This window comes from Bradysia coprophila, chromosome II (genome assembly GCF_014529535.1).
Source record: "Bradysia coprophila strain Holo2 chromosome II, BU_Bcop_v1, whole genome shotgun sequence".
Classification (NCBI taxonomy): domain Eukaryota; kingdom Metazoa; phylum Arthropoda; class Insecta; order Diptera; family Sciaridae; genus Bradysia; species Bradysia coprophila.
This window is the reverse complement of record NC_050735.1, coordinates 11,158,891-11,178,495: the sequence shown is the minus strand read 5'-3', so window position 1 is coordinate 11,178,495 and position 19,605 is coordinate 11,158,891. Positions and strand designations below refer to the sequence as shown.

General features: G+C 36.3%; 3 protein-coding genes across 3 annotated transcripts; 1 reads left to right on the top strand and 2 right to left on the bottom strand.

Annotated features, from left to right (window-relative positions):
- Nucleotides 1–4,271: 4,271 nt before the first annotated feature.
- On the top strand, nucleotides 4,272–4,977 carry LOC119072885 (probable 28S ribosomal protein S6, mitochondrial). The gene is made up of 2 exons (XM_037178205.1): nucleotides 4,272–4,433; nucleotides 4,505–4,977. The coding sequence occupies exons 1-2, from the start codon at nucleotides 4,296–4,298 to the stop codon at nucleotides 4,901–4,903; spliced, it is 537 nt and encodes a 178-aa protein (XP_037034100.1). The 5' UTR covers nucleotides 4,272–4,295; the 3' UTR covers nucleotides 4,904–4,977.
- Nucleotides 4,978–5,074: 97 nt separating this feature from the next.
- LOC119072878 lies at nucleotides 5,075–8,240 on the bottom strand. The gene is made up of 5 exons (XM_037178192.1): nucleotides 7,602–8,240; nucleotides 7,326–7,531; nucleotides 6,263–7,258; nucleotides 5,420–5,594; nucleotides 5,075–5,350 (listed from the first exon to the last, which is right to left on the bottom strand). Exons 1-5 carry the CDS (start codon nucleotides 7,877–7,879, stop codon nucleotides 5,131–5,133), a joined length of 1,875 nt encoding a protein of 624 aa, XP_037034087.1. The 5' UTR covers nucleotides 7,880–8,240; the 3' UTR covers nucleotides 5,075–5,130.
- Nucleotides 8,241–9,352: 1,112 nt separating this feature from the next.
- Nucleotides 9,353–15,651, bottom strand: LOC119072872 (proton-coupled amino acid transporter-like protein CG1139). The gene is made up of 10 exons (XM_037178179.1): nucleotides 15,082–15,651; nucleotides 14,881–14,997; nucleotides 14,716–14,806; nucleotides 11,184–11,279; nucleotides 11,007–11,092; nucleotides 10,754–10,922; nucleotides 10,416–10,610; nucleotides 10,155–10,333; nucleotides 9,812–9,987; nucleotides 9,353–9,600 (listed from the first exon to the last, which is right to left on the bottom strand). The coding sequence occupies exons 1-10, from the start codon at nucleotides 15,144–15,146 to the stop codon at nucleotides 9,353–9,355; spliced, it is 1,422 nt and encodes a 473-aa protein (XP_037034074.1). The 5' UTR covers nucleotides 15,147–15,651.
- Nucleotides 15,652–19,605: the final 3,954 nt, after the last annotated feature.

The following is a 19,605-nucleotide window of genomic DNA, read 5'->3' as shown; positions in this document are numbered from 1 at the left end:
GCGGGCATGATCCTCAGCGGATCACGGAAATTACAGGACCCAACTTTCTGGTGAACTTCCTATGATGCGAACACATATACTTGTGTATCGGTAAACAATAAATTCACCACAAGTTCACCTCAAAGCAGGCTCTTTTTGGTGATTCTGTTGCGAAATGTTTCGCTTATGTCACTATGTTTATCTACAGTTAGCCGAACTAATTGCCAAGGCTGTATACTTTGAGGAGGTCACGCAGACCGTCATTTTGTTAGATACGCGGGAACACACCACGTCTGAAGATTTTACATACAGAAAAATTTCACCACATCATCACGGCGATGACAATCATCACAGTAGGTGAATTTTTGTATGAAATACGCCATGTTATCATCAAGTGTGGTGTGTCACCCTCGTATCTGTATCTGCGTGACCTCCCCAAAGCTTACAGCCTTGACTATGTTCTTGTAAATTTCACCGAAACTACCGAGTTAAACAAGTGAATTAACGCTTGCTGTAATTGGAAACTTTAAACATTTTGCAAGACATTTTGTTTAACTGGGGCATCCTGAAAAAATTTAATATCCAATGTTTTGAGCAATGTTTTCAACAATACGTAGATATGCTCTTTTAGGTAGTGACAGTGAGGTGGAAAAATTTAACTGCGTAATATTAATAATATTTCAACTGGGTATTATTATTATTATTTTACAAGATTCATGATACGAAAACAGACGAAATCACGCGCCGAAAGTTATCGGAAACCATAGTTTTTTAGTTCTCTCTGAGCAGACCTTGTAAACAGGTCTAGGGATATAGATTATGTTTTACTCGCATGCGACCTGTTTTGAATTGATGTATACGAAGGCGGAGCTAACTCTCTCACTTTCTTTTGCTCTTTTTGTTTTTTCTGTTTTTCGTATCATAAAGCCTATAAAATTGTGTTCATCATATGGAAAGAACACACTCAATCACAGAATGTGTGTGAATTCGTATCCCACGAGAATTATTTTGCATAAGTATGTATGTTTCGTCGAGACGAAGTCGACGTATACTGTAATTTCGTGGTTTCTCTCCTATGATGAAAATAACTATTATTTTTCAGAACTTGATTTAGTGTATTTTATAACCAAGTGCATTGCATGGTCTATTAATTTCACTGTTTTAATTTTTAAAAAGAAAAAAAAATCATTAAAATCCAATAATAGTATTGACCAGACCTGACCCAACTTGTTTATGTTGTAGTCGTGTTTACGTGATGTTGTAGAGAATCACAAACGTGTTTCTCGGCGACGAACCTTACATATTACGGAGTGTTCGTAACAACACCAGATGTTACGCAAACTCTAAGTGAAGATTAGAACAAACTTTGAAGAATTCTTATAAATTTCAGCATGTAAAAATCAGCAATATTTTTTGGCAAAATCAGTCTCAAAACTTTTCCGAAACATGAAAAATCGAGATTACGACTTTAACTAATACTTACAATTCGACATAAAAAAGAAAATTATTAGTAGACTGCTGTAATAGGCCGAAACCATCGGATCCTTTTACTCATCTGGATAAGAGATATCAAATTATTTCCCGTGTGTAGTATGTTATTTTACGTTACGAGTGAGATAAAGGGTTTTCCCTTGTTAGGGAAAGGCCACATTTCCTCCCTAGTAAAGTAATACTACATTACGTCCGAGGTTCTGGTCGGTAAATGCGAAAAATGTACTCAAAAAGTTGCATTTACCGACCAGAAGCACGTAAAAGTATGTGTTGAAAAGTGAAAATCGCAATGTTTCTATTACCTATTTATGTTACATCTATGTGACTCGCTACTTATTACACTGAGCAACATTCAGTGTTTATTCTAAGAAAAGTTCGTACCTATCAACGCGTATAAAATAGTCTGTATATCCATTCAACAGCACAGTAAGATTTTGACTTTCTCACTGGAAGCGTGAAATAAAGTTAAGAGTTTCAAAAGATGTGTTCATCAAAGATTGTTCTCATTCTATTTGCGACAACATTGGCTGCAGGATTACCAGCTGAATCGACAAATCCAGAATTCACTCAACTGGCCAGCGGTAATGCAAGTGTATCATGGTCGTGCCTTCCTCATGGCACAATATATACTGGAAAGAAACATTGCATCGAGAGGTGTATGACTTTATGTAATTTTATTGCCGGTTGCTATTATTTCAAGAAGTGTGAGAAGTTGACTTTCTCCGCTGATGATCCTCAGACGCAGGATGATCAATATAAATGCCACTGCTTGATTGGAAATAAAAGTGAATAATTTCGATGTAAAGACTCACAACGATAAATCGCAAGCTCAAATTACTACCTGCTATCATGTTCCTAATGTATTGATTCTTTTCAAAAATCAAGAATTTGTTATCAAACTGTACACTTGTAGTCAGTTAACTTAAAATTAATAAAAAAAAAACATGAAACAGATCATTGCACGTCATTTAATTTTTATCCACTCTACGTCCTTGTCACGAGCACAATCACAAGTATTTCAACACGAAAGTTCAATGAAGCTGATATGGCATTGTTGCCCTGAATTTCAAGTCATCGATCGAAATATTCTTATTCTTCACATTGAGCCATATTGTATATCAACTGCTAGATGTAGGCCTTCCATTTTGAACGGTCCATTGCCAAGATTCCATTTCTATGACATCGATGACTCTTCCGAGTGGAGTACTGCGGCGGAAAGCGCAAACTTTAAGCTTTCAAACGATACCAAACACTCCATATTCAATTAAAAAAAAAATATGACTTATCATGTGAAGTATGTGATGGTGTCCATAGAAGTAGACTACCTAGAGGAAATTCCGAAATTCTTTGAAAAATTATATCACACACACCACTAACATGAAAACGTCAACTTTGCTTTGCTTTTGACATTATGAGTCCCTTTACTTTTGACATTATGAGTCCCTTTACTTTTGACATTATGAGTCCCTTTACTTTTGACGTTAAGAGTCCCGAGTACACGGAGCTGTCACACACACATTCAAATATATGATTTTTCATTTTAATTTGTCAGTTTGTTCTATTCTGAGTCGATTTTGCTGGTTGTAGTGTTCGACAAAGTTCGCCGAGGGTGGAATATTTTAGCCGTATTCGAGATCCGAAAGTTTTAAAAAATTTAAAAACATTGGTTTCTTTCGTTTTAGAGTCACTCTGAGCCTATCCACACCTATCCAACAACTATCCTAAACAACTACACCTAAATAAAAAAAATAAAAATTTACGAAAAAATATTGCCATACAAAAATGGTACAAATTTTTAATGAAAATTTACGATAGGTGCCACAATTGCTGCACATCCAAATACTTTTTGTTTCTAAAAAGTTTGGTAATTGGGTGCTAAACGATAAAAGTGAAGAAGAAAACATGTTGTGAACAAATTTCAAAAAATATTTAACTTTAACCTCAAATTTAAAACGTCATTTTTAAAAAAAGTTGGAAAATTCTGGAATGTTTTTGTAGACAAAAATCTTTGATCTCTTAGCTTTCATTTGAGTACATACTCAATGTTGTACGCTCATTCGTCGCTTCACAATAAATCATACAAGAAGCCTCTGCATTTGAACTTCGAAGGGCTGAATGGAGGTATTTTTTAGGCTACTCTTCCAAAACCTCATTTTTTTACATCCCAAACAGTATCTAATCACTGGTTTGTCTCTACCCGATTTGTAAATGTTCGACCTTTTTTTGGTCCTTTTCAACAATGAAAGTCTAGGTATGGTCGATCGGCGAATTCGTCTTAAACGCACTCACATTTTATGTCAAAATAATATGGAAATGAGTGCGTTTAAGTACGAAAATCAAATTTTTATGTCCTCCGGGCGGACAATAGACCATACCTGTTTTACACTTTCATTGCTTATCAATTGCACTAAAAGGATTTTATGTCTTTATAGAGCCTTGTGTTGGGACAAGTGGGTTGGCCTGTAGAGGCGCCACATTTTTTTCATCCTTCTCTGCGGCTTATTTTCATGTGAACCAACTTCACATTTGTCATTACAGAACAAATGTCACCACATGAAGTTGGTTCACATGAAAATAAACGCAGTGACAGCAGTAATTTTATGGAAGAATGTACTAAAATATGGGAAAACTCTATTACATTTCTTCTTAGTTTCTAAACATATTTAATTCTCCTTAAAGCAACCTGGCTTCAGAGTTCTCCATCGTGAAGCAAGTTGTAAAAGTTCATCAGAAATTATATAAAAACCTCCGAGTTAACAAAAGTCATGTCTCTGTCTGCAATTGCTAACCATATGTTCCATCGTTGTTGGGATCACCAGAGTTTCATGGGAAAAAGATTGAATGACATAAGTACACAGGAGAGCGGTGTGTGCTTGGAATTTTCGTCACATTTTATTTACAATAAAAATCCAAACACAATGCCGACCTACGAACTATCACTAATATTGCGACAGATGGCTAGGGTGAGTTGTATTCACATTCAACAATCACTGAAACATGTAGCAATGACACCACACTACTTCCATCGATACAGCCCGATTTGGTGTCCACTCTGAAACGTACAGCCGAAACCATACTCAACAAAGGCGGCATCATCCGAAAGCTGGAAAATCTCGGCACAAGACCACTGCCACACAAAATGAGCCAACACGGAGTTCCGCATCGCACGGGCACTTACTTTCTGATGCATTTCGATTGTGCGACACATTTGCTGGAGGATTTTCAGGAGGAATACAAACGAGATATTGACATTGTTCGTACAAATATTTTCAAAGTTGAACAACCTGCACCGATCGAATGCACACTCGACGAAGAGATGCTACCGCCCGCTTACCGGAAAGAAGTTATTGAAATGATAAAAGTTGCGAAGAGGAAAGAGAAACCCAAATATGACCAAAAGTCTGGACTGGACTATTATCCGTTTCAGAAGTGAGGGTCGCCTTTTGTGCAACCTTAGTCACCATGTTTAGTTTATAGAATTGAATAAAAATCAATTTTCGATTTAGATTTGAGTGCGCTGTTATGTGTTATAGATTGAGTGCGAAGGAAGTAAAAGTCATTGGCATAGAAGTGTCTGTGATGGATGTGGTGGAAACAGAAATAGTACATTGACTTTGGTCTAATAACTTCCTTTATTATCGCTAACAAACTATACACACTCTACTGAAGGACATTTTGCAATTGCGTCACCTTGAACTTCACTTCCCTCTGAATGTATGGAATTTTCTCCTTGTCAGGCATCTCCTTCCACATTGCTAGATTAATCGGAACGGCGGGGATGCCCATTTTCTCATACGTCCGGAGCTTCAATTCATACGTTGCTTTCATAATCGGTATATTGATGCAGAAACATCTGTCCGGAAATGCTAACACAGCAATGCTGCAAAAAGAACAGAAACGAAAGATTAGTTGTCGCGCCAGCGTAAAAAAAAAACTTCCAAAAACTTACTACTGTTTGCTGTCATCAGTTGCAATATCTTCATAATAGATATCGTTATTCAAACCACCGTCAATTTGTGTCGGTTCCATAGTCTTCTTATCGAAAGCAACGACATGGTGGATTACGTGGCTACGTTTCGTTCTGACCCTTGTACAAACAAATGATGGCCCGCCGAACGCCATTTCTATAAACAAAATAGGATTGGATTGTAACTGACACTATAAAGATCAGAAATGCTAAGAAATGCATCCACAACATGAAATCAATGTATCGGCCGTGTTAAGCCATAAAATCGAATCGCATTTTCTGTATGGAGAGGTTTGGAAAGGTATGTGTCTAATGGATTCCATTCCAAAAGTGGAATTAAGAAAGCTCCTTAAAAGCAAAGACACAAATACGGGTTTTTGGCTTAACACGACAGAATATCCATTATTTTCCTAAATCTCGGAATGAAATTTCTATGACAATAGCAGATTGGGTCAATGTGTAAATATTACAATCCTAAAATTTAATCGTTTCTTTGGATTAAATCAGAGCCGAACTGGCTGCTAGAGGTGGGACTCGTAGAACAAATGCTCATTTTAAAGAAGAAATCTGAAGAAAAATTCAAAAGGCGTATCGCCCATTATCATCAGTCAGGGCCTGGATTAGACAAAAGTACGTTATGAGAACGTGAGCTCATGTGCTCAAACTGACTAAGCATAGATTATGTGACTAAGACTCACGAGTAAATGGCATAGTGGACACAAATTATTCTTTTTGTCATACGGGGCAAGTTTAAACGTGAACCTAGAGTTAACATGGCATGACACCACCTATGGCATGACATAATTGAAATAACGAAAAAATTACCAATATATCGTTGCATTGGAAACTGGATTGACTGTTGCAACATTTTGGCTTCAGTTAAAAATTTCTCATCTATTCTCCCGTCAACGTTGTAGTCGGTGATCGCAAGACACTGGTACAGTTCTAAAATCCGTGATAGACGTTCCCTTCTTCTTTGGGTCAGATGTTCTGCGAGAAATTCGTTACTAAAAACTTTATCCCAAATCGTCGGACATTCAATTCCAAGCGACAAAAGCTCTAAAGCCACCTTAGTCCAAGGTAAATTCAGTCGTTTCTCCTCCGTGATGAAATTGCTGCGCATGATCAACTGTTGGATTTTGTCCCAATTGTGGGGCTTGTAATTCGCAGACGACAGTGCAGCTATGAATGTCAGAAAGCTGGTCGGCTTACACTCGATAATGAGTTGGGGATATTTTTCAATTTCCTGCAACATGTACTTGAGCATATTTAAATGAACGAAACCCAAATTGTTGAGGTCACGCTGTATAAATGTTGCCTTTTCGAAACCCAAATCGTTCATCACGACCGCATCAGCACATTTATTGAAGAACGCCTCGTTGTAGAATTTGTCAAATTCGTGTGGATCATGCATGTACTTGTTGATCATTTTTTTCAGCGTTGTACCTATTGTCAAAATATTTTCTGCGCCAAATTTTTCCTTGCTCATCGCTCTGATGGCATCTTCCATTAATTTGTCCAAGTATTCTTTGGGAACCGACAATGTTGGGCTACTCAACGACCATACAACATATCTCGCTTGTTCTGGACTCAAATCTTCACCGCGCAATCTCAACGCAGCACAGATATTCCTGATGCACGGATCGCTGACCCGGCGTTGACTGACGAATCGTAACAATTCAATTAGTTGTGCGACGTTTTCGTGGTCGATTTTGGTCGAAATTTGAACTTGCAGTAGCGTAGGTAGCGCAATTTTCAGTGCGTCCACTAATGGATTCGATTCCATTTGTTCCAGCAAATAGCCTAGGAAAATTATGTGACCTGAAAGTTGCGAACGTTTTTCGTCGGTCAGATTCACGTGAATGCTAGAAACGTTGAAGTGACTTACCCAAAGTGGCTTCGTTGATTTGATGTTTGATTAAATTCAAAAGGCTCATTGTTATTTCACTGTTACCCTTTACGCCGACAAATGAAACGATCTTCAACGCTTCGATCACATCGTTCAGCTCCATTTTTCGGGCATTTCTTTTCAGCGATCGACACAATCTTTCGAAGTCCGAATTCACAGCAATATCTCTCTGACTGATCGACGTGCTATGGTAAAAGAAAATAATTTTCAAAATCTTTTCGATTGTTGCCGGACTCTACACCAAAATGAACTTACGTCGTATCCTTCTGCAGTTCAAATAGGGTTCTCAATGACGCCAAGGTTTCGGCAGCCGAAAAGTATGTGACATTTTTGGATATAACGCTGAGAAACTCAGAGGAATTTCTAGCGGACTTGATCATAGTCGTCGAATCGCTTCCGTCTTTCATGGAGGTGTTGGGAAATTCGTATGTTTGTATTGCGTCATCTTTGCCCATGTACCGGATTGACTGATGGAACAGTCTACGGTTTCGAAAAACATTGGCGAGTGATCGCCCTACACTTCTGGACAGCATTTTTCGGTGACGTGAATTAAACTCTTAAGTATGGTGCTAACCGGTAAAACACACCAATCATTGGCTAACCGAATCGAAACAACAAATGTTTAACCTCAACTCTACTCAACTCAACTCTTGTGCACAACAAATTGGAAGAGATTGACTTTAATTTTATGTCAGTCATAGATCTCATTCATTGGACTTCAGTAAGGTAAGGCATGCAAATTATTTTCCCGATAGTTTTGAGTGAATTATTGAATCGTATTGAAACTCTAGAATCGAAACAAATGCACGATTTTATTCTGATAGAGTAATGTCAGTTATGTCACAAATAACAAGCGTGTTGTTCATGTGTGTGCGTGTGTTGAGTAAACTGAACGAGAGCATAGAGATATGACAAATTCATCTGACAAAGTAGACCAGGCAGTTACAGTGGTTACAGAGGTCGATTTGACCAATAGAGTGTTCTGATGAAAGAGAAGAAGATATTTTCACAAGCACCCCAAGGCAAGTTAAAATAAACTGGTCTTCTGTCCTCTCGCTCTGAACGTACCACGTTGAAAGAGAAGCAAATACTTTGACAAGTACCCCGAGGCAAGTTATAATAACCAGTCTTCGGTTTTATCGCTCTGATCATAACAGTCTATACTAACTATAGGTTTCTTCCATCGTACGGTAAAAACGAATTTTGACAGGCCTAAACCAACCGACCGTCATCCACAGAAGCAAACATAACCGCAACTTAAACAAATTTTGTTCGTTAAAACTTTACAGTGAGGTTGTGTTGGCTTCTCTGTGGATGACGATTGACATTTTGAACGGCCTTGGAAGAGACCTATAGGTCTGTTGCAAGGTTATTTCAGCTGTCAAAACGTAATCCATAGAGACATAACCAAAAAATGATTGTTGACGAAATGTTCGCAAAAGAGTTGAGGCTCTGTGGATGCTCTCGTTCGTATTCGTATGTACCTAATCTCACTTATCTGCATCTGCGTGACCTCCCCAAGTATACAGCCTTGCAAGTGCATATCGAATGAAAGTATAAAACAGATATGGCTCGCACTTACAATTTATGTTAAAATTAATATAAAAATGAGTAAGTTGTCTTCCGAGCCGACATTAGACCATACCAGTTTCGATGCTCATTCCTCGTATAATTATTTGTGCTTTCATGACTTAATCTTAGATTTACATCCATTTAGGCTCGGGCCGATGGTTTTATTGAATATTTTGAACTAAAGCCAGAAACGTAATTGAATTTAAAAAAAATGTGACGACTAATGTAACAGCCAAAACACCGTTTCACATTTTTGGTGTGCTTTGAAGAGCTTTCAAAAGCTCTGACTTTCTTTTGAAAAGGTGGAATATTTCAGGGGAAAACTGAAGAAGCTTACAGCTATCGAAATATCCTCGAAAGCAAAGACACAAGCCACACAATTCGATTTGTAATCTCAGTAAAAATCGGCCAAAAATATCAAATTTCCATGTTTTTCACTCAAAATAAGTTTTTATTATGTCTTGCATGCTGATTGATGTTCCGATAATCAGACCCGCTAAACCAATAATAGCAATTGTCGCATTCTTCAAAATCAAAATAAATCTAGCCAATCCAGACGTGTGGTGCCACTGAGTCAAACAATCGAAAATCGCAGGCATCGTTAAACCTAACATGGATAGCGTTAATGCACCCAACAGTGATATGAACAGATCCAAATTGGGAATGGCAACAGCAAATAAAACTGGAAATATTTATCGATAAAAAGTGGTTCGCAATAACTTTCGGATCACGCTTTCGATTCGAAATATATGGGTCGACGTATGCGACGAGTTTGGACATAAAAATGCTTAGCTCAATTTTATAAAACCAAATCGACCAGCCGATTTGGTGTATACTTGCCCCAAACACTCATAAAACGAATCAAAAGCGCTGTCTGCTCTGAATAAACTTACAGGTAATACACACGATGCCCGTACGTAAAAAATACTCCCACAGCAATTTATTGGAATTTTCCGTTAATCGGTTGACAAAATATTGTGTCCATGCCAAGTCAATTGCTACCTGCGTTACCACTGCGTTGGAAATGAATACACCGCAGCTTATCATTGTCTTGACGGCCTGAGCTAATCTACGAGCAAATAATTAAATGAGATACAGGGACATGAGTAGTTCGGAGTGCAAAGGGTAAGGTTTTTATTCAATGTCCCATCAAAATACCCAAGCCCATCAATTAACCGAAGCCTTACCATCAACCCAATTTTAAATTTTGTCTAATTGAAAATTCGTCTTATTTACATTTCTTGTTGTGGAAGATTCAGCGTTATAGATGGTTTGATCTCTGGCCCATATTTGAGGTACCCGCAGAATCCAACACCAACATAAAGCGCTATAACGACGCACATCGATCGGTTTAAAATTCCGGTTACACCGACAAAACGTTTCGGTGTTTTCATTTCATTCTCGAGTGGCATAATCTTTTCAGAATAGTTGTTATTTTACTGATGCAGCCTTTCCATAACATCGATTCATTAAATGTTGTTTGAATGATATACTTACGACAGCTATGGCTTCCAATGCAAACAAAACATTGCCGAAGAAGAATGGAAATCCCCTGAGACTTCCCACGGCCTGTTTTCCATCATCAAATGTTAACGGTTCACGAAAGATGTAGTAGCATACGATGCTGATGGAAGCAACGGTGAAAAATGTTCCAATGGTTGACAGCGGGGCCAAATATTTCAAATTTCTGATCTGAAAACAATAATGAAAAATGCAAGGAAAATCTATACTCACCGTCAGCGCACAGCGCTCCACAAAACGTTGAAATAAATCTTTCACGAAATTTATGGATCTTGTTTCCTGAGCCGAAGAGCATTATAAAAAGGGACACTAACCCAATTGATCAGAATTAACGGCAACAACATGATCAGCATGATCAGTCGAATGTCTGTTTCCGTATCAAGAAAATAGTCCGATAGTTCTTTGAAATTCGAAGCCATGAACACGACATAAATGCAGCACGCTCCGATTTCGTACACTAAGGTGAAAACATTCACTACTTGTCTGGCGAAATAATAACAATTTCCATTAAAAGAAAACTTTTCCAAAATAAATACGTTTTCCAGCGCATTCGCTGGTGTTATTTACATCATTGCTGCGGCATACTTATGAAAACACTTCGGGCCGGACAAGAATGCAGCTTCAGCAATTAATGGGTATGTTAAACTGGGTACCTGTAAAAAACTTCGAAATTGACTTCGATTTGATTGCTAGACCTTTTACGACATTTCGCGAACTAGTCGTAGGAAGCAAATTTGTTTCTACCTTTTTCTTTTTGCATAACAAATAGTGAGTGTTAACCAGCATGTGAACACAGTAATTTGTTATGATGCCGATGATGATTGTGCCGATAAAGCCGACCTATACCAATGTATAAGAATTGATGGAATCAAAATTAAAGGAATTTGCGTCAAAAAAAAAACCTGTACGACCTGATAAGCTAAAGCGTTTCGATACAAATAGGGCTCGAAACAGATCGTTCTGACCTGATCTGAATGTGGAAAAAAACGATCTGAATATTTCAGATCCAGATGTCTTGCGGCTTGATCTGATCTGATCTGAAAACTGAAAATTTGAATCTGGAAATTTTCGGATCAATCTGAAATCTGAAAATCGGTATGACTAAACAACTTCACTTCATCTAGCTCGTTATTCGCCGACGACAACAAAATCTTTCGAAAAATCGAGTGTTTGGCAGACGGAACTAGCTTGCAATCGGACATCTCATCTTTTTCGGAATGGTGTGATAGCAATAATCTAAATCTCAATCCAGAAAAGTGCTCGGCGCTGTCGGTAACCTGCAAACCGCAACCGATCAACTATCAATACTCCATAAAGGATAAGCCGATAGAAAAGAAGACAATCAAAAAGGATCTCGGTGTCACGTTTGATAGTAAAGAAAGCTTCGCTGCTCACGTCAATGAAATCACGAAAAAGTCGTATCAATTGATTGGATTTATCTTTAGAAGTACTCAGAGCTTCAAACGTCCGGCTAGCCTGATCAAGCTTTATAACACGTATGTTAGGAGCAGACTGGAGTACTGTAGCACAATCTGGAACCCCTATTATGTGAAATATAAAGAACAAATCCAGAAGGTGCAACGTAAATTTACGAGGATGCTGTATTATCGTTTCAACTGGATTAAACCCGACTATCAAACTAGACTGGAACACTTGAAAATGAAGTCATTAGAAACCCGTCGCCTTGAGCTAGATGAAATGCTCTTGTACAAACTGGTTCATGGAAGAATTGCCACTAGTCTATCGTCGTGCATCAAACCTCAAGTACCTCAACGGTTTACTCGGCAAAGTCGTCTTCACCTATTCTGCCTTCCTACGCCATCGTCGAACATAAAGCTTAATTCACCAGTATACCGCATGCAGCACCACCATAATATCTATTTCCGGCTCAACGACATTTTCAATTCGTCTTATAACGAATATAAGTCAATGGTTAAGGGACTGTACCCGTTTTAGAATTTCCCCGTCATGTCCATATACTTTTTTCAATTTCTAAATTTTTAATTTTCTTCTTAATCTCTTAGATTTTGCTGTATCAACTTTCTAGTTATAATTTAAGTTTAAGTTCAATGTATAATTGGGCTTCGGCCTGTTCGTTGGAACTATAAATAAATAAATAAATAAACAAATGCTAATTTATTAGAAATTCTTGAACTGCTGGGCTCCGCGAGTGCAGGGGAACTAATAAAATCAAAAATACTTCTATAATAGTAGCAAGTTTTGGAATTTATTCTTGGGACTTCAGATCATTCAGATTGGATCAGATCAGATCAGGCTTCAGATTTCAGATCAGAATCAGATCAGATCAAAATTTTCAGATCGGATAAATTTCAGATCAATTTCAGATTGATTCGATCTGTTCCGAGCCCTAGATACAAACTATACTTGGAAAAGTTCAATTTTACCTTACCCTCTAGATCTGAAAAACTCTGAACTTTTAAAACTTAAGATACGATTCGTTCATGTTATTTTTAGAAGGCGAACTGCACTTTTGTAAAATAATACATGACCCGTGTATATACCTTACACAAAGTGTGTATTGAATTGTACTTTGAAATATTGTGCGAGTACACAATAGATCATCGTCAAGTACGTTTAAGATCCATGTGATGCGATTTGATAGCATACGGGAAGAATTCAGTACCTAAGCATCCGTTAAGTTTATTATGAACTTAGCGGCTGGACTTCGAGTAAAATCAGTCATCAGTCATCAACAATCATAACAAAGATTGAACGATGCATTCGTTATAATGTTTCCCTTTACAGCCTGTAAATATTTTTCATATGCAGAATGAGCACCAGCTGCATATCACCAGCTGGATCTGCTAACACACACTTATTGTATGATAAACAATCAAAACACATTCTTAACAATGTGTTTACTTCTACTTCATTCATACGTGTTATGTGCGCGTAGATGACGTTAACGTAGAAATGCACTGTGTGTAGGTTGTCTTTGAATTGTATACAATACAAAGTGTTTTTGTTTGTACACCAGCTGGTGATATTCAGCTGGTGCTCATTCTGCATATGAAAAATATTTACAAGCTGTATATTAAAACTTTTGTAAAAAAAAACTGAAGTAAAAGATTTTGAAGCAGACACCATAGAGGTAGACTACCTATAGAGGCAGACACTAAACGATTCTTAAAACAAACACAATAAATATCGGATTTAATTAGTACGTAATGAATGATGATTAATCATCTACGTACGTCGTTAAGAGGAATCTACACATGGCTAAATTGTTGCCTACATTTCGGGGCAAAATTATTATTATTTCGATAACAATTTTGGATTCGTATTCTTTTTGGAAAAAGTACGACCATCGTTTGGTGTTATAATGTGTTAGCTTTCAGTAAAAATTTCAATGTTTGTGGTGATGTAACCTCAGTCGAAGAAAACTCAAAATATGTGTCAATTTTCGAGAAATATTGAGTTTTCCCCGACTGAGGTTACATCACCACAAACATTTAAATTGTAACTGTAAGCTAACACATTTTAACACCAACCCATGGTCTTACTTTTTCCAAAAAGAATACGAATCCAAAATTGTTATCCAAATAATAATAATTTTGCCCCGAAATGTAGGCAACAATTTAGCCATGTGTAGATTCCTCTTGAACCCAAGGCTGTATACTTTGGGGAGGTCACGCAGACCGCCATTTTATTAGATACGCGGGAACACACCACTTCTGATGACTTTACATATACAAAAAATTCACCACATCATCAAGACGACGAGAATCATCAGAGTAGGTGAATTTTTGTATGAAATCGGCCATTTTATCATCAACTGTGGTGTGTAACCCGCGTATCTGTATCTGCGTGACCTCCCCAAAGTATACAGCCTTGCTTGAACCCGCACGACGACTTAATTCTATGAAATTTACTGGTACATCTTAACTAATAAACATTGCATTTAGTCGCACCAGTGGCAAAGAGAATTTAATGTCACACGTGTGCTAAGGTCCTGCAGATGTATATACTAGTGCCGGGAGGAATCACATCACCTTAACTGACTATTGCCAGTGAGTCTATATGAGTTTACAATGCATGGTTGCATCATACAAAGAGGCAGTATAGAATCTGTTGCTAAAATGCACAGTGGCGCTACCCTGTCTTCAAGAAAAAAAATTCTTGGTCGAAATGGTGGCGCCACATGTGCACATTGATTATTTTAAGAAGACCTAAAACGGCAAAATCGTGCCCAACTATTATCTTATGCGTCGTACAGGTCTCTTAAAAAATTCTAGTAAATGAAAATTAAACCAACTAAATAGCCAGCGTGATTGAATGCATTAGGCATGGCGAAAATTCCGGTACCCAATGCAATTTTAAGTAAATGAACCAACGTTTCATTGTTGCTAAATTGAATTTAAGAAGGAATTTAGGAAAATTAAATTACGCAATTCTCAAGCGAAAATTAGAATTACATTACGTTAATGGATGCTGCACGTTACGGTGCAAATATGGATTGTAGTCGGTGTCAGTTGTTTCTGCGGCTGTTTCTTCGACGCAATGATCTTGTGACTGCGCTTCTTTTCCAATTTTTATTCTTTATACGAAAGAGTATAACGTTCAGGAAAGTCAAATTAATTTTTATTTTTAACCAAGTTATTTAAAGAATTGATCTACACACCTAGTGACATACCCTTCTCCATCATCAACATATGCCTGATTCGAAACGGCTCCAGAGTTATTCATAGCGGTTCACTTAATTCTTTTCTCATTTAAAACTGAATGCTAAGTACGGTTCAAGTTTCTCGAAGAACAAGGGAAAGTAATCCAAATTCGATATTTCAGTATTGCGACTGTTCAATTCAAAATTGGAAACTATTATCTTTACTATCATACAATACCAAACGTAGAATTTCCAAATCAAACCTGAATGGCTATTGATGAGAGGCAGCAATTTTTGCTGTAGTACGGTCCGTTATGTGGAAAATTTCCACTGGAAACATTTTTACAATTTTAGATGAGGTTCTAAAGAAACCATTCGATGAACAAAATATTGATTTTCATTCAATGAAGACATCCCTCACATTTTATACACGTCGGTAGATCCTCACTCTTAATAGAAATGATTTATTTGGATTGGACGAGAACATTATCACTGTGATTTATTAAAACATCGAATAAAATCGTTTCTGTCGTTGATACTTGTGGAAGGACTCTGTTCAATATATATCCTGCTCGAAGGTACAAAATTAATTGAAATGAAAATTTACCATATTTCAGTTGAAAAATATTCAATTTCTGAACTGACAACCGTACTAATAAACGAAGCAACAACTATATTTGTTGCGCTGCATTCGACTTACATAAATCTTATCACAACGAGTAAACTTCATTTTCGAATAAAAATTTCCGGTTTTAGATGTTAATTGAATACAAATGAAACGATGAAAAGGTATACCTACCAATTGAGTGCATTATTTACCAAAGTTTTAAGCGTATTGAGTTTGTAGCATAGATTCAAACCTTAAATCCTGACAGAGACGGTAAATCAACCTGATGATTGGAAAATTGGACACAGAGTTGTCGTTTGAATTGCAGTCCGTATCCGTACGTAGTATCCAATTGGTTTAGGTGAATACACATACCGTAAAATTCGTTTCTGAAATTACGCCAGTTGAAATTATTTTTTGGATTCTCGGAATTCTGTAAATTTCCAATTTGTAAAACAACAAAATAATTCTATAGAAATTCTTCAAAAATTTACAAAATTCTGAGAATCCAAAAAATAGTTTAGACCGGCGTGATTTTAGATTTCGACCTGTGTTCCGCGATCAGAAATGATCCCCCATTCTGATAAATCTATACTAACGGTCGATTGTCTCGCTTTTAAGGTTAATAAACAAAGCAAAAATTGAAAAGAAGTACTTTTTTGGTAAGCATTACTCCTCACTCGTTTGTATGAGTTGACCAGCTGAAAAAGATAAGAAGTAAATTCTTGCCTAAGTTTCACTGACATTCCATTCTGGCAAATCCCTTTAACAAAGTAGGCGGGAGCACTACCTACAACCTACCCTAAAAAGAAATTGTTTGTGTGACAAATGGTTTGTGTATGAGCTCAAAAAACTGTTGTTCTTAAGTCCGAAATATGACGATAATTTGAAATTTTTTATGTTCATTATATCGATGCCATAAAAGAAAACCTCACACTGCCAACTATTTATTATGCAAATGACCGAAAAATACTTTTAACATTAAACATTATTCAGTTGCTCAACTCATTATTATTTTGCGACATACGAGCCGAGTTGGACGAAATCTATATAGCACTGCTACTGACATTAACATAGAAAATATTTGGAGGCTAATGGCATGGCATATATGCTAAATGGTATAGGAATAAGCTTTGCATTTATTTCGTCAAGATAGGAGTTTTGCTTTTGGTACATTGAATATTGGCGACGAAAGGAGGATTACCTCACACTCAGATCCAACAAAATTTCTGAAAATTACGAAAATTTTAATTTTATATATGTCTGAGCTAATCCGGATCCAATACACGCATATACATTTTTCATTGAAGCGATAGATTAAGATAACCTCGCCTAGTCCGTGTTTACTATTACGTAAGTACGTAGGTGGAAGTACAGTGAGGTTTGAAATTTAGTTCTCATGTATCGGACCGAAAACGGGGGTTTTGCAGAAATTTTATCGAGGTTTCGGCCCTTTAGGGCAACGTAGTGAGAAATAATGAAAAGAAGCGAGAAAATCACTAGAAATTGGTTTATGGTCGGAAATCGGGAAATCACCTGTAACAGTGAAATTAACAGAAATCTGGAAATGACCAGAAATCGGGAAATCACAAGAAATCGGAAAATGACCAAAAATCGGGAAATGACCGGAATTCGGGAAATCACTAGAAATCTGGAAATTACCAGAAATCGTAAAATCACTAGAAATCGTGAAATGACCAGAAATCGGGAATTTAACAGTAATTGGAAAATGACCAGAAATCGGGAAATGAAAAAAAAAATCTGGAAATGCCCGAAATTCGGAAATCTGGAATTGACTGGGAGTATGGAAATGACCAGAAATCAGGAAATGATTTAAAAAAAAAAGGGAATCAGTCCTTGCAATAGAGAACGAGAATTTATTGAAAAACTTGAAAATCATAAAAATAGCGAAACAAGTGGGAAACGAACAGGAATCATGAGTTAAAATGATTAGATGATTGCAGGTAAGCATACAAGCAGAAGCGAATCGAGATCTTTTGTAGGAAAATAGAAAAATAAGCCTTGTCAATGAATCACACAAAAATTTTCGATCGCTTTGGTCACAATTTCAGGTTTAAAACAAATCTTTAATCGATTTTCTTCATTTTGAAAAGGTTGCCTCAGTCAGGTCAATATACGTTTTCCTCTTTAGTCGCGTCATTTCAAATGAACAGAATTCAAACGTCTGGACATTTACTAGTCAATTTTTTTCGATCGCTCCGCGCGCACTATTATTATTATAAATACATTTACATTCATCCGTAACGCTTCATTCACAAAATTTGTCGCTCGCTTCGCTCCCACCTTTCTTATAAAAGGAAGAAAAACATTATCGAAAAATTATGATGAAAATGCCATCTGTGCCTTAAAGATTATATATAGGTAAGTCGCTTCCGTAAGATTGAAGATAAAATTTAATATTCTTTACCTGGAAGTCCCAGCATTTTTACCTAGAAATCCAATATTATGATATTATGAGTCTCGTTACTCTACTTTTCATCCCAAGTCATGTAAAATACTATTACATGCTTTTGAAGCCTAAACCAATTCTCTTGTTTTCCCTAGGTGTGAAATGAGCTACTTTCGACTCTAGGGAAAACAAAAGCATGTAAAAAATTGAACTTGACAACAGAACGTGTGGCAACGTGTTAAAAAAAATTCAAAACTCTCTCAAAACCGGTAGCGATCCACTTGCCACTGGTGGAAAAAGTGCGATATCACCGGAGTGACACACCTGGGAAGCCCTCACTGTTATCGACGTATTTGATGTTAAACTCAAAACTTGGAAATTTTTACTTACAAAACGGAAAGTTTTACACTTTTTTTGCTTCCGGGAAGAAAATACTTTTTTCATCAGACTTGTCAAATGGGCACTAAACCAATAAGTTCCTTTTTTGCCCTTAGCCCCAAAAATTTCAAAGATTTAATTTTTCCAAACAATTTCAGATCCCACCACTGCCGGGGCTGGTGCGATTCCACGATATTCAAAAGAAAAACCGCAGATGTTGGTATCCATTTTTTTTTTCGTGAACAAATAAGTTTTATTTTATACAAAAAAAGAAAACGGTATGCACCATTGTCCGTACATAAATTTTGTTTTAATGAATTGTAAAAGAAATTACATTTTACTTGACCCTTCTCCCAGAGAAAATCATCTGATCTTTCGTTCAAACTAAAAAGTCTTAAAGGAAAAGAAAAAAAAAAAACGGAGAAGAAAGAAAACAAAAAAATAATAATTTATTCACTAGAGAAAGTCGGAAAATCAAACTGAACTTGCAATTAGTGTGTGTACACAATTAGTAATTTTTAATTTTATTTTATTGGTTTTTCTTTTAAAAAGTTTTGTTTTGTTTCTTCTTTTACAAATAATATTTGAACTTGTTTTTGAGACAACTGCCTAGCTAAATAATATAATAGGTGAGAATGAGTTATTTTTATTTAACAAAAAAAAATCTTTTTTATTTAATTAATTAAGGTAAATCATTTAAAAATAAAAGGAAAAAAATAATTAAATTAATTTAATGAATCATCGGTTTTTGTTGTTGTTGTTTTTTTTGTTTCTATCCTCCGTATTATTATAAGTAGTCCTTAAATGTTAAACAAACAAAGAAATAATTTTTTTAATTAGAATTTTCGTTATTTTTTGCCATTTTATAAAATCTGTTTTCTGGTTTTCTTTTTGTACAAGTGAGTCTTAAATTCATAAAAAAAAAAAATTAAATTTACTTTTTTGTGTTTAAATTATAAAATTAATTAAGAACGAAAATTCATGCCATTTTGACTACAAAAAATAATAATTATTAATTAGAGCGATGAAAAATTATATTTATAATACGACGACAACTGCAGCTTTTCTTTCCAAAAACGAAAAAAAAAATATTCTTTACAATTCTTCCGTTTCAATTTTCTTCTTTTTTTATTAAATTAAATATTTT